This window comes from Tursiops truncatus, chromosome 3 (assembly GCF_011762595.2).
Source record: "Tursiops truncatus isolate mTurTru1 chromosome 3, mTurTru1.mat.Y, whole genome shotgun sequence".
Lineage (NCBI taxonomy): Eukaryota > Metazoa > Chordata > Mammalia > Artiodactyla > Delphinidae > Tursiops > Tursiops truncatus.
Window position 1 is genome coordinate 41,597,474 of NC_047036.1, and position 12,198 is coordinate 41,609,671.

General features: G+C 47.2%; 1 protein-coding gene across 5 annotated transcripts in view; it reads left to right on the forward strand.

Annotated features, from left to right (window-relative positions):
* Window positions 1-7,049: 7,049 nt before the first annotated feature.
* SNX18 (sorting nexin 18) overlaps window positions 7,050-12,198 on the forward strand; it is an 89,336-nt gene continuing 84,187 nt past the window's right edge. For 2 of the 5 annotated variants that reach the window (XM_073802116.1, XM_073802115.1), the window contains exon 1: window positions 7,051-8,880. In XM_073802116.1, coding sequence (XP_073658217.1) covers window positions 7,257-8,880 — 1,624 coding nt within the window. In that variant the 5' untranslated portion in view covers window positions 7,051-7,256. Of the gene's footprint in view, window positions 8,881-12,198 lie in introns of all 5 variants that reach the window. The other 3 variants (XM_073802114.1, XM_073802117.1, XM_019930044.3) reach the window with 3 other exon arrangements.

A 12,198-nucleotide genomic window follows, 5' to 3' on the forward strand; every position in this document is an offset into this window, starting at 1 on the left:
TGGTCACTATTGTTTCATAACAGCAGTTTTGAGGCGCCAGCAGGGGGAGGACCTGCGCCCCAGACAGTGGAAGTTCTCAGGACAACTGAGTAGCCGCTGGCCCTCTCCCCAGCCTCGCGACCTCGGCAGAGAACCCTCTCTGCTCTCTGTGACACTGCTCTGCCCATGGAAGAGCTGCTGTGAAAATACAGCAGCAAATAAGATTTTAAAAGATGGAAGTGCTTGTAAAATCCTATGTATATATTTGTGTAATTCTTGATACAGTAAACAAAGAGCTTTCAAGTAAATTGTAAATATAGTGCTATTTTTATAATAGTATACAAAGAGCCAAATATAAATTAGCCAACTGTGAAATTTCCAGTAATCTCAGAAAATATCGAGTGGTGTTCCGGGTGGTTGAGTTAGCTTTAAGGTCGTTGATTTTTTTTTTTTTTTTTGCGGTACGCGGGCCTCTCACTATTGTGGCCTCTCCCGTTGCGAAGCACAGGCTCCGGACGCGCAGGCTCAGCGGCCACGGCTCACGGGCCCAGCCGCTCCGCGGCATGTGAGATCTTCGCGGACCGGGGGACGAACCCGTGTCCCCTGCATCGGCAGGCGGACTTTCAACCACTGCGCCACCAGGGAAGCCCAAGGTTGTTGGTTTAGAGAAGTGTCATTTAGCTGTCCTTAGAAATAGTTAGTTATAACTGGCAGCCGAGAGGCTGAGGCAAATAGAGCCAGACACAGCAAGAGCTACTAAGAAGAGCTGACCTCCAGGGAGATAATAAGTGGGCATTCCCTCATTCATGCACGGAACAAATATTTGTGGGTTTCCTACCATGTCTGTTCTGTTCATTGCTGTATTCTCACTCCCCCAGACTTGCTGCCCTGAAAAAGGTTTACATTCTAATAGGGAGAGACTGTGAATATATCGATGTGTTTATATTAGGTAGTAAGTGCTATGAAGGAAAGTGGCACTGGATGATGGAAGGAGATGAGGAAAAGGGAGATGGTATTTATCAGAGTAATTAAAGCCCGCTGTCTCAGTAAACAAACCATGTAATCTCACTGGCTTACCAAACAAAGGCTTTTTCTCTCACAAAATCCAACTGGGGTTGGTGACTCAGGGGCCCAGGCTCCGTCCATCTTACTTCCGGGTTCTCCAAGGCAGGAGAAGAAGGGAGAGATGGAGGAGCCACAGAGACTCTGAAGGGCAGGTGCAGCATGGTGGATCTCTGGGGGAGGAGGAATCCAGAAAGAGAAAACAGCAAAGACAGCAAAGCTGGGCAACGTGGAACATCAACAACTCTTCTTAGATCCATAAAAGAAGTGAGGTCACAGGACAAACCCTCCAAAACTGGAGAGACCCACAGGAGAATATAGAGAATCACAACTTACAAGAGGAGAAACCTCCACAGGAACCAGTGCCAGGGTAGGAAAACCTGAACTGTAATTCAGGAATTGCTGGAGGCTTAGCGTGGACAACTCCGAGAGTTACAAACTCCAGGGAGACCCAGTCATCGGGGGTCCCACACTTGTGTGCGTTTTGCCTCTTGGATCTCTACCAGGTTCTCACAGTGCATGCTGGAGGAATATTCTGGCAGGGAAAAAGGAACCATTTTGAAATATGCCAGAGTATTCTGTTCTTCTTAACAAGGCCCGCCCTCAGGAGAAACTATTTAACCAAAGCCTAACCTGTTTGGGCTTTAACAGAGCCCAGCTGACCTAGGGGAAGGGAACTGGCTCAACTCCAGTCCCCTCTAGCCATCCAGTCCCACCTAAGAGAAGAACACGTGAAGTTTACAATGCAGAGGTACAAGCTCATGAAACCTAATCGTAGCCTATATTAAAGCTTCCCAGCCTCCTACACCTTACCGTCTGTTGCTAACAGCTCCTTTTACCCAGTACATCATGCCTGGCTATCAAGAAAGTATGACAAGGCATACTGAAAGGCAAAAAAACATAGTTGGAAGAGAGAAAGAGCAAGCCACAGAACCAGATTCATGGATGGCCAGGATGCTGGAATGATCAGATCAGGAATTTAAAACAACTATGATTAATAGGCTAAGGGCTGTAATGGATGAAGGAGACAACATGCAAGTACTGATGGGCAGTGTAAGCAGAGAGGAGGAAATTCTAAGAAAGAACCGAACGAAATGCTGGAGATCAAAAACACTGTAAGAGAAATGAAGAATGCCTTTGATGAATTTATAGTAGATTGCACATGACTGAGGAAAGGGTGTGTGGGCACCAGCTTATAGGAGATGTAGCTCTTCATGCCCTTGAACTTGGTCTGCTTGGTGGGGTCATCTATGGTACACTGGAAAAAGGGGTTCTCCTTCCACTTGTGGCTGTAGACCCCCAGTACCACACAGCTTGTCCCTGTCCTTCCCCCTCTTATGACTGCTTTTCAGCATCATACTGGAAGTCCTAGCTAAGGCAATGAAGAATAGGGTATAAAAGTTATACAGATTGGGAAGGAAGAAATAAAACTGTCTTTGTTTGCAGATGATATAATTGTTTATGCAGAAAATCTGGAAGAGTCAACAACAACTCCCTCCTGAAATTCATAATACATTATAGCAGGGTTGCAGGATGCAAGGTTAATATACAAAAGCCAACTGTTTTCCAGCAGCAATGAACAAGTGGAACTGAAATTAAAAACACAACACCACTTACATTAGCACCCCCCAAAATGAAATACTTAGGCATAAATCTAACAAAATGTGTAAGATCTACATGAGGAAACAACAAAACTGAGGAAAGAAATTAAAGAACAACTACACAAATAGATATTCAATGTTCATGAGTAGAAATACTCAATATTGCTAAGATGTCAATTCTTCCCAACTTGATCTATAGATTCAATGCACTTCCAATCAAAATCCCAGCAAGTTGTTTTATAGATATCGACAAACTGATTCTCAAGTTTATACAGAGAGGTAAAAAACAAGAATAGTCAACACAATATTGACGAAGAAGAACAAAGTTAGAGGACTGACAGTACTCAACTTCAAGCCTTACTCTAAAGCTGCAGTAATCAAGACAGTGTGGTATTGGTGAAAGAAGAGACAGATAAATCAATGGAACAGAATAGAGAGCCCAGTAACAGACTCACAGAGTCACCTGATCTTTGACAAAAGAGCAAAGATAGGTTTTTCAACAAATGGTGCTGGAACAACTAGACATCCACATGCAAAAAAATGAATCTAGACACAGACCCCACACCTTTCACAAAAATTAACTCAAAATGGATCAGAGACCTAAATGTAAAAATGCAAAACTATAAAACTCCTAGAAGATAACATAGGAGAAAACCTAGATGACCTTGGGTATGCAATGACTTTTTAGATATAACTTCAAAGGCACTATCCATGAAAGAAATAATTGGTAAGCTGGACTTCATTAAAATCAAAAACGTCTGCTCTGGGCTTCCCTGGTGGCGCAGTGGTTGAGAGTCCGCCTGCCAATGCAGGGGACATGGGTTCGTGTCCCGGTCCGGGAAGATCCCACATGCCACAGAGCGGCTGGGCCCGTGAGCCATGGCCGCTGAGCCTGCGCGTCCGGAGCCTGTGCTCCGCAGTGGGAGAGGCCACAACAGTGAGAGGCCCGCATACCACAAAAAAAAAAAAAACCCAGAAAACAAAAAACTTCTGTTCTGTGAAAGATGATGTCAAGAGAATGAGAAGACAAGCCACAGACTGGCAGCAATATTTGCAAAAGACACATTTGATAAAGGACTCTTATCCAAAATATACAAAAACATTCTTAAAAATCAAAAATAAGAAAACAAACAACCCAATTTAAAAATGGGCCAAAGACCTTAATAGACGCCTCACTGAAGAAGATATACAGATGGCAAATAAGCGCATGAAAAGATGCTCTACATCGTATGTCATCAGGGAAATGCAAATTAAAACAACAGTGACATACCACTACACACTTATTAGAATGGCCAAAATCCGGAACACTGACAACACCAAATGATGGTGAGCACGTGGAACGAGAGAGACTCACATTCATTGCTGGTGGGAGTGCAAAGTCGTGCAGTCACCGCAGAAGACCACGGGCATTTTCTTACAAAACTAAACATACTCTTACTATACAATCCAGTAATCGTGCTCCTTGATATTCACCCAAAGGAGTGGCTAACTTATAGCCACACAAAAACCCACACAAGGATGTTTACAGCAGCTTTATTCATAATCGGCAAAACTTGGAAGCAACCAAGATGTCCTTCAGTAGGTAAGTGGATAAACTGTGACATTCCCAGGCAATGAAATATTATTCAGCGCTAGAAAGAAGTGAGCTATCAGGCCATTGAAAAGAAATGGAGGAACCTTAAACGCATATTACCAAATGAAAGAAGCCAATATGAAAAGGCTACACAGTATGCTTCCAACTACATGACATTCTGGAAAAGGCAAAACTTTGGAGATAGAAAAGATATCAGTGTTTGCCAGGGGTTAGGAGGGAAGGAGAGAGGGATTAATAGACAGAGGAGTTTCAGGGCAGTGAAACTATTCTGTATGATAATATAATGGTAGATACATGTCATTATACATTTGTCCAAACCCATAGAACGTACAACACTGAGTGAATCCTGACATAAGCTATGGACTTCGGGTGATAATGATGTGTCCATGGGGAGGCTGTGTGTGTGGCGGGGAGGGAGCATATGGAAAATCTCTGTACTTTCTCCTCAGTTTGCTATGAACCTAATACTGCTCTAAAAAAAAAAGTCTACTAAAAAAAAGAAAAAAAATGAAAGGCACGCTTGGCTTGTTCCAGAAATAGCAAAGAAACCACTGTGGTTTCTCTCTAGTGGAAGAGAGGGATGGAAAGAGAGGCAGGGGCCTGGCCACCTCTCAGGCCAAGGGAAGAAGTGTGAAAATGCAGTTGTTTGGAGCCATTTAGTGTCCCTTAATGACTTGTCTTTATAAAAGCATAATAAAATAGAAATAGTTGATGGCTATAATGATGATTCTGTAAATTGAATTATGAATAATATGCTCCATTTTCTAGAGAAATCTTTTAAAAATGTTATTACTGTATCTACTTCTGTAAGTGAACAGTTTTAAGTTTCTAATACTGGAGTATATTTTCTAGATATCCAAGACCCTTAAGTGGTAGGGTCTTTCCTGCCATTAGGGTGCCACAGGGCCAGGTACCACATCCCTGTTCTTCATGAACCCCGAGCATTTGCTCGTGCACTGGCGCTGCAAACAACCTCCGAATCCCAACGGTTCCTCAACCACTGCTCTACAGAGCAGTCCAACCTGTCTGTAAATGCCATACTCTCAAACTCCTGGAAGTTTCACACCCAAAATAGATTTTCAGTCTCCCTCTCTATTTGAAAGCCTGAAACGTTGCAAGTTTCCTGCTACTTTAACTCTTTAACCTAAGGAGTAACTACCAGATGAATAGTAAGGATGAAACTAAATGTATTTATCTGAAATATTCTAGATTAGCTTCTCAGAAGTTACTAAGTAAAATAAATTGTATTCTAGATGTTTCACAAATGTTGCCTTCATGTTTCTGACCACATAAATTGTTGACGCCGAAATTCAATGACCTCTGTTACTTACTGTGAGAATTGTCCTAACCCAGAATTTTCAGCTACAAATGGTGTAATTCAGAATTTGCTTACTGCATTGAATTAAGGTTTTGCATTAGGGATAAACACTATGGGAGTGATTCTGGTATACTGGGTTGGTGGTTTTGTACAGAATGCTTAGAATACCACAGCTCTTACAATAATTGTATACTCTTCTGGCTTGTTTCCCAGATTTGCTTGAAAAAGGTCAGAGGACAGGATGAAATTAATGACATATGAATGCTAACACCCAATCAGAGGTATCTTCAAAAGAATAATTAGGCTAGACAATAAGAGGGGGTTCTGAGAAGAAAAAGCTTTAGGCAAATTATACACTGAAGGAAAAGAAGATGTGAAACAAGGCAACTCTAGGAGACTGGAGTTGATTAATATTTCAGGAAGTGATTTTTTATCTACTTATCTTAAAAATAATATAAATATAGTGAGGCAGAGATGAATGGAGAGGGATGGTCACTGATCTCAGACTAGGAGCAGGGGTGTGAACACTGGTACCCTTCCTGGGGCATATACCCCAAAATTGTAAGTTAGGACGCCCATTATCTTTATGAAGGAGGACAGAGGTTTTGCTTTCCAAAATAACAATAACAACAGCAACAGCAGCAGCAAACACTTAAACTGTGCTTACCACGAATAATGCTAGTCATATATTAAGCTCTGTTTCATTTTCCTCATCTATAAATAGGGATTACATGATTATCAAATCCCCACAGCAAACCTAGGAGTCCAGTAAGTAACTTGCTCAAGGTCTTACAGATAGGTATTAACAGGAGGCCGATTGAACCCAGCAGCCTGGCGCGGAAGCTTAAGGTCTCATTCATGTGGCTTAGGGAGGGGAAGGGACACATGCAAAATGCTAGCTCTCTCTGCACACTTCTTTTAGTGTAAACTCTCCAGTGCCTCCTTCCCCACACCACCCTTAGCCTCTTAATTGGTCAAACACAGCGCCTTTCCTTACTTTGCTCTTGTCATTCTCCCTTTTTTGACAAAAAGCCTCCAGTGGGGAGAAGATGAAAGGGAGCTTCTCCGTCCGTCTACAGCCCCGACACAGGCATCCTGTCTCTCTTCTTAGCGCAACGCTAATATTCATTGAAAATCCTTTAACAGACGCATGGGTTAAGTCATCGCAGGAGTATTCAATGAGCGCTCAGAGTGGGAACGCTTATCAGCAATGCAAACATTTACTTACTTTCTAGGATACGTTTTTTAACTTAAAAGCCTAAAAAAGTCTCAGACAATTTACTTCTGAATAGAAACCTTCACCCGCAGCTCTCACCCCTGAGCCTCACTGCGCGTCACAGGCCACAAGGCGGCAGTGGCAGCTACGGAGTCAGAGCCGGGGGCGGGCGCGGCGGCTCGGCCATCGCTTGCTCTCGCCTGGCGCGCGGCTCTCGGCCGTGGATTAGCGTAGCTGGGGACGTGGGAGGCCGCGGGCCCCGCCCCCAACCGGCCGCGGCGGCCGCCCAGCGCGGCAGTCAGCGCTACAAGCCGAGCGGCGCGGAGGGCGCGGAGGGTGCGACCGGCGGGCAGGGGCACAGGAGTGTGCGCCGCCTTCGGGGCTTTTCTCCGCGCGCCAGGGCGCGGGCACCACCGCGGCCCCCTCGGGCCGGCAGCAGGCTCGGGGCGCCAGGAGTCGGGGGCAGCCCTCCGGGGCGCCGGGACCATGGCGCTGCGCGCCCGGGCGCTGTACGACTTCAGGTCGGAGAACCCGGGCGAGATCTCGCTGCGGGAGCACGAGGTGCTGAGCCTGTGCAGCGAGCAGGACATCGAGGGCTGGCTCGAGGGGATCAACAGCCGCGGGGACCGCGGCCTCTTCCCGGCCTCGTACGTGCAGGTGATCCGAGCCCCCGAGCCCGGCCCGGCGGGCGACGGCGGCCCGGGCGCCCCGGCTCGCTACGCCAACGTGCCACCCGGCGGTTTCGAGCCCCTGCCCGCCGCGCCGCCCGCCTCCTTCAAGCCGCCGCCCGACGCCTTCCAGCCGCTGCTGCAACCGCAGCAGGCGCCGCCGCCGAGCACCTTCCAGCCGCCGGGCGCTGGCTTCTCGTATGGCGGGGGTGCCCTGCAGCCGTCGCCGCAGCAGCTCTACGGCGGCGGCTACCAGGCCAGCCAGGGCAGCGACGATGACTGGGACGACGAGTGGGACGACAGCTCCACGGTGGCTGACGAGCCGGGCGTGCTGGGCAGCGGCGCGTACCCGGACCTCGACGGCTCGTCGTCGGGGGGCGTCGGCGCTGCGGGCCGCTACCGTCTGTCCACACGCACCGACTTGTCGCTGGGCTCCCGCGGCGGCTCGGCGCCCCCGCAGCACCACCCGTCGGGGGCCAAGAGCTCGGCCACCGTGAGCCGCAACCTCAATCGCTTCTCCACCTTCGTCAAGTCGGGCGGGGAGGCCTTCGTGCTGGGCGAGGCGTCGGGCTTCGTGAAGGACGGGGACAAGCTGTGCGTGGTGCTGGGGCCCTACGGCCCCGAGTGGCAGGAGAACCCCTACCCCTTCCAGTGCACCATCGACGACCCCACCAAGCAGACCAAGTTCAAGGGCATGAAGAGCTACATCTCCTACAAGCTGGTGCCCACGCACACGCAGGTGCCAGTGCACCGGCGCTACAAGCACTTTGACTGGCTGTATGCGCGCCTAGCCGAGAAGTTCCCCGTCATCTCGGTGCCCCACCTGCCCGAGAAGCAGGCCACCGGCCGCTTCGAGGAGGACTTCATCTCCAAGCGCAGGAAGGGCCTGATCTGGTGGATGAACCACATGGCCAGCCACCCGGTGCTGGCGCAGTGCGACGTCTTCCAGCACTTCCTGACCTGCCCCAGCAGCACCGACGAGAAGGCCTGGAAACAGGGCAAGAGGAAGGCCGAGAAGGATGAGATGGTGGGCGCCAACTTCTTCCTGACCCTGAGCACACCCCCCGCCGCCGCCCTCGACCTGCAGGAGGTGGAGAGCAAGATCGACGGCTTCAAGTGCTTCACCAAGAAGATGGACGACAGCGCGCTGCAGCTCAACCACACGGCCAATGAATTCGCGCGCAAGCAGGTGACGGGCTTCAAGAAGGAGTATCAGAAGGTGGGCCAGTCCTTCCGCGGCCTCAGCCAGGCCTTTGAGCTGGACCAGCAGGCCTTCTCGGCCGGCCTGAACCAGGCCATCGCCTTCACCGGAGATGCCTACGACGCCATCGGCGAGCTCTTCGCCGACCAGCCCAGGCAGGACCTGGACCCCGTCATGGACCTGTTAGCGCTGTATCAGGGGCACCTGGCCAACTTCCCCGACATCATCCACGTTCAGAAAGGTAAAGCCTGGCCTTTAGAGCAGGTGGTGTGGAATGTGTTGTTCAGGCTGAAAGGGTGACTTTGACAGAACTACCATCGTCTGTTTCAGATTAATATCCCACAGGTCGGGAATACAGCAGGGATGTGGACAGCCAAGCGGTGCCCTGAGCATAGGGCGGATTGGGGGCCGGTAGCTTCCTCCTTAAAATATTTGCGGACAGGGCGCGGGTACTCTTCAGAGGAGTTTCTGAGAGTACTTTTGATGACAGTGCTGTCATTTTAGAGTTTGAATAGTCGGGCAATGAGCTTCTGGAATCTGTAATCTTGTGTCTAGGGTAGAATTAGAAGGGGACCCAAACCATGTTAGGCATCCATTTGGACACTGGTAGTGTCACTTAGTCGTGGGTTTCCGGAAGTGTGGAAATAAGGGGGGGGAATGGATATCTGCAAATAAAGGTAAGTTCTGCTTTCGCCCTGCACACCACTCAGTCACTGCGTTGGTAGACATTAGGGTCAGTTCTCTGAGGTACTGGCTGGGGCAGCTTAGGAATTGTCTGCACAGGCTTCTTGCTTGCAACCTTTGTGAGATGAGGTAAAAGACCCACTCTAATTTCAGGAAGTTTTAAGAAAATTAATCTCTTTAGGTTCGGTCATTTTGAGTTTGGAGTCTATTAACAGACTGAAATTAAGAACATTATTTAGGAGAATGATGCAGGGAAGCTATGTAGAACGTATAGAATCTCTGAGTATTGTGTCTGAGAGCAGTGTTTCTGGTATCCCAGTGAGTTAGCTGCCTAGCTGCCTGTCAGAGCTTGTTTTGTTAGTAGCTGTTAGAGTCCCCAACTATTGTTAAAGCACTGAAGTTTGCAGATTGTTTTTTTACAATCTGCAATAAATAAATTAGTAATTCCTGTCTTAACATTAGTCACTAACTTCTGATAGCATGCCTCGAGTGAGGGAGAATGGGGAGGGGGTGGAGTTAGGGAGGCAGCCTTGCCTGTGAATGTTTTCTGTTCAGTGTGGAGAGGGAAGAGGGAGTCACCTAACTACCTTCCTGAGGTGGTGGAAACCTTGGGCCACCAGGTCTCGCCTTCAGTAATGAGATGCTCACTGCCCTGCCATGTGGGCCAGTCCCTTTACCAACAGCCCTGATCTTTGACCTATTCTTCCTGGTATTGAACTAAAACTTGCCTCTCTTGATTCTCTTTCTGTTCCCTGGAACCACACAAAATAAGTCTGTTCCTTACCAACATGTCAGCCCTTCAGACCTTTGGGGACAGCAGCTTCCTTCCCCTCTGCAGCAGTCCTTCCCCTTCCAAGTATGTGACAGTCTTCTAACTTACCAAAGGGGGGGTCCTTCAGACACGTTGATCTTGGCTTAGCCTCTGATAAAATGCACCCCAAACATCTGCAGTACTAGTTTTAGTAGAGAACAGTAACTTTCTTGGCAATTTACATTTTGTAAGTGCAGTGTAAGGCTGAATTAGCTATTTGAGCAGCCATATCGCTTTGGACCTGCATTGAAGCTGCATCTACATTCCTTATGCTTTTTTGCATAAATTGCTGTGAACCCTTGACATTTTGGATGGTGCTGGTGCAACTGGCTCTTTGAGCCTTTAATGCAGGACCTTACATTTAAATTCCATTGTGTTACATCAGTGCTGGCCGCCTTTTTAACTGTTTCTGTAAGTTTATGCAAATTGTTGGTAAGTAGTTGAAAGGGTGGAGCCAGGACAGACTCCTGCAGCCACACATGGGTGACTGGCTACTACAGGGTTTCATCCATCCATCCATTCACTGGTTTTACTGTCATCAGACCACACACTCAGTCTTGTCAGGTGCTCTGCCGTTGAAATTATTTATTAGAAAAGGTGTGATGTTTGCTCTAAGGTCTATTTTGAGTTTATATGTAGCCTGTTAAACCATATACATAGTTTATTTTTTTAACTCTAGAACTAAAATTGTTTCCTGCTGGGATTTGAGAAACTTCCTTCATTAAAACCAGTACCATTTTTACGTTGTTTAAACAATTCAAGGGCACTAAACATAACCTTTAGGAACTTCGGAAAAGAACACCAGTTGATGTTCAACGTAGTTTGTTTCTGGGGTATCCTTGGTGTGTAACGTACAGGGAACCTGTGTCCCTAGATGACGTGTCTTTAGAATGTACTGCCATTTAAAGCTATAGTGTGCAGTACATAAGGCTAAAAGCACTTGTTTACAGCCAGCGTTTATCAAGGATGCTAGTGCTGGCATTTTTAGGAATGCAGATGAGCTTTAGCCAGGCTAAAGCTTTTTGAACATGTTCTGGATGTTCACGTGGTTGTAAAGAGCAGCTCAGACACCTCCCCCCACAGCCCCGTACACAGTTGCTGTTGGAATGAATCGTTCTTAGTCTGAGCACTTGGGGATTTTGTTTGCAAGTTGTTTTTTCCTCCAAGGCCTCAAAGTGTAATCATATCAGTGGCCTTACTGTGACTTTTGAGAGGAGAGCCAAAAAAAAAAAAAAAAAGTGAAAATCTTTAAGCAGCGTATACAATCTTTTGTTGTAAGTATTTGGTCCAAAGTTTATATTTCAACTTGGGAGAAATTTAAAAATTCAAAATAGTTATTTCAAGTCTGAAGTCTTCATTGTTTACAGTAAGAGAAAAACAGTTTCACCACTTTTACATTTTACATGTTCTAATCATATATTAAGAGACCCACATTCAGCTGAGTCAGAAAATGATTAGAAAGTGCTTTTTAATTACTAAAGCAGTTAAGAAGGAGAGTTAATTAGTTTTTTCCCCCCTTAATTCTGGGGGAAAGGACAGGAACAGTAGGCTCCTCTGAGCCCTTTTCTTATCCAGGAGACTGCTGCCATCAGCCAGCTTTCCTAGCGTCCTGAACCTGTGCTGTTCCATGCTGGGTCTGCAAGCCACGTGGGACTGTTTAAGTTAGTTAAAATAAAGTTCAGTTCCTTAGTCACACTAGCTATATTTCAAGTGTTTTATAGCTAGCGGCTACCATATTGGACAACAGAGGTGAGGAATATTTCCATCCCCACTGCAGGTTCTAATTGGAGAGTGTGGAGCTGGACCGTTGGCCATAGTTTAACTGTCAGTCCTGTCATAAGTTTGCCCGGCAAATTGATGATCTTTTCACATACTTTCCAGATAGTTTGCTTTTTTCTTGGTCATCGCCTGGCATCTCCTCTCCATATAGACTTAGGTGATAAAAAATGGGAGGGGAAACAGGTCCTGCTAGATCCCTCTCTACAGAACTTCCCAGGCACTCAACCAGTGAGTAATATTTCTGCAGTGTGAGGATGTCCACCTGCTTTGCAGCCTGCCTTCATG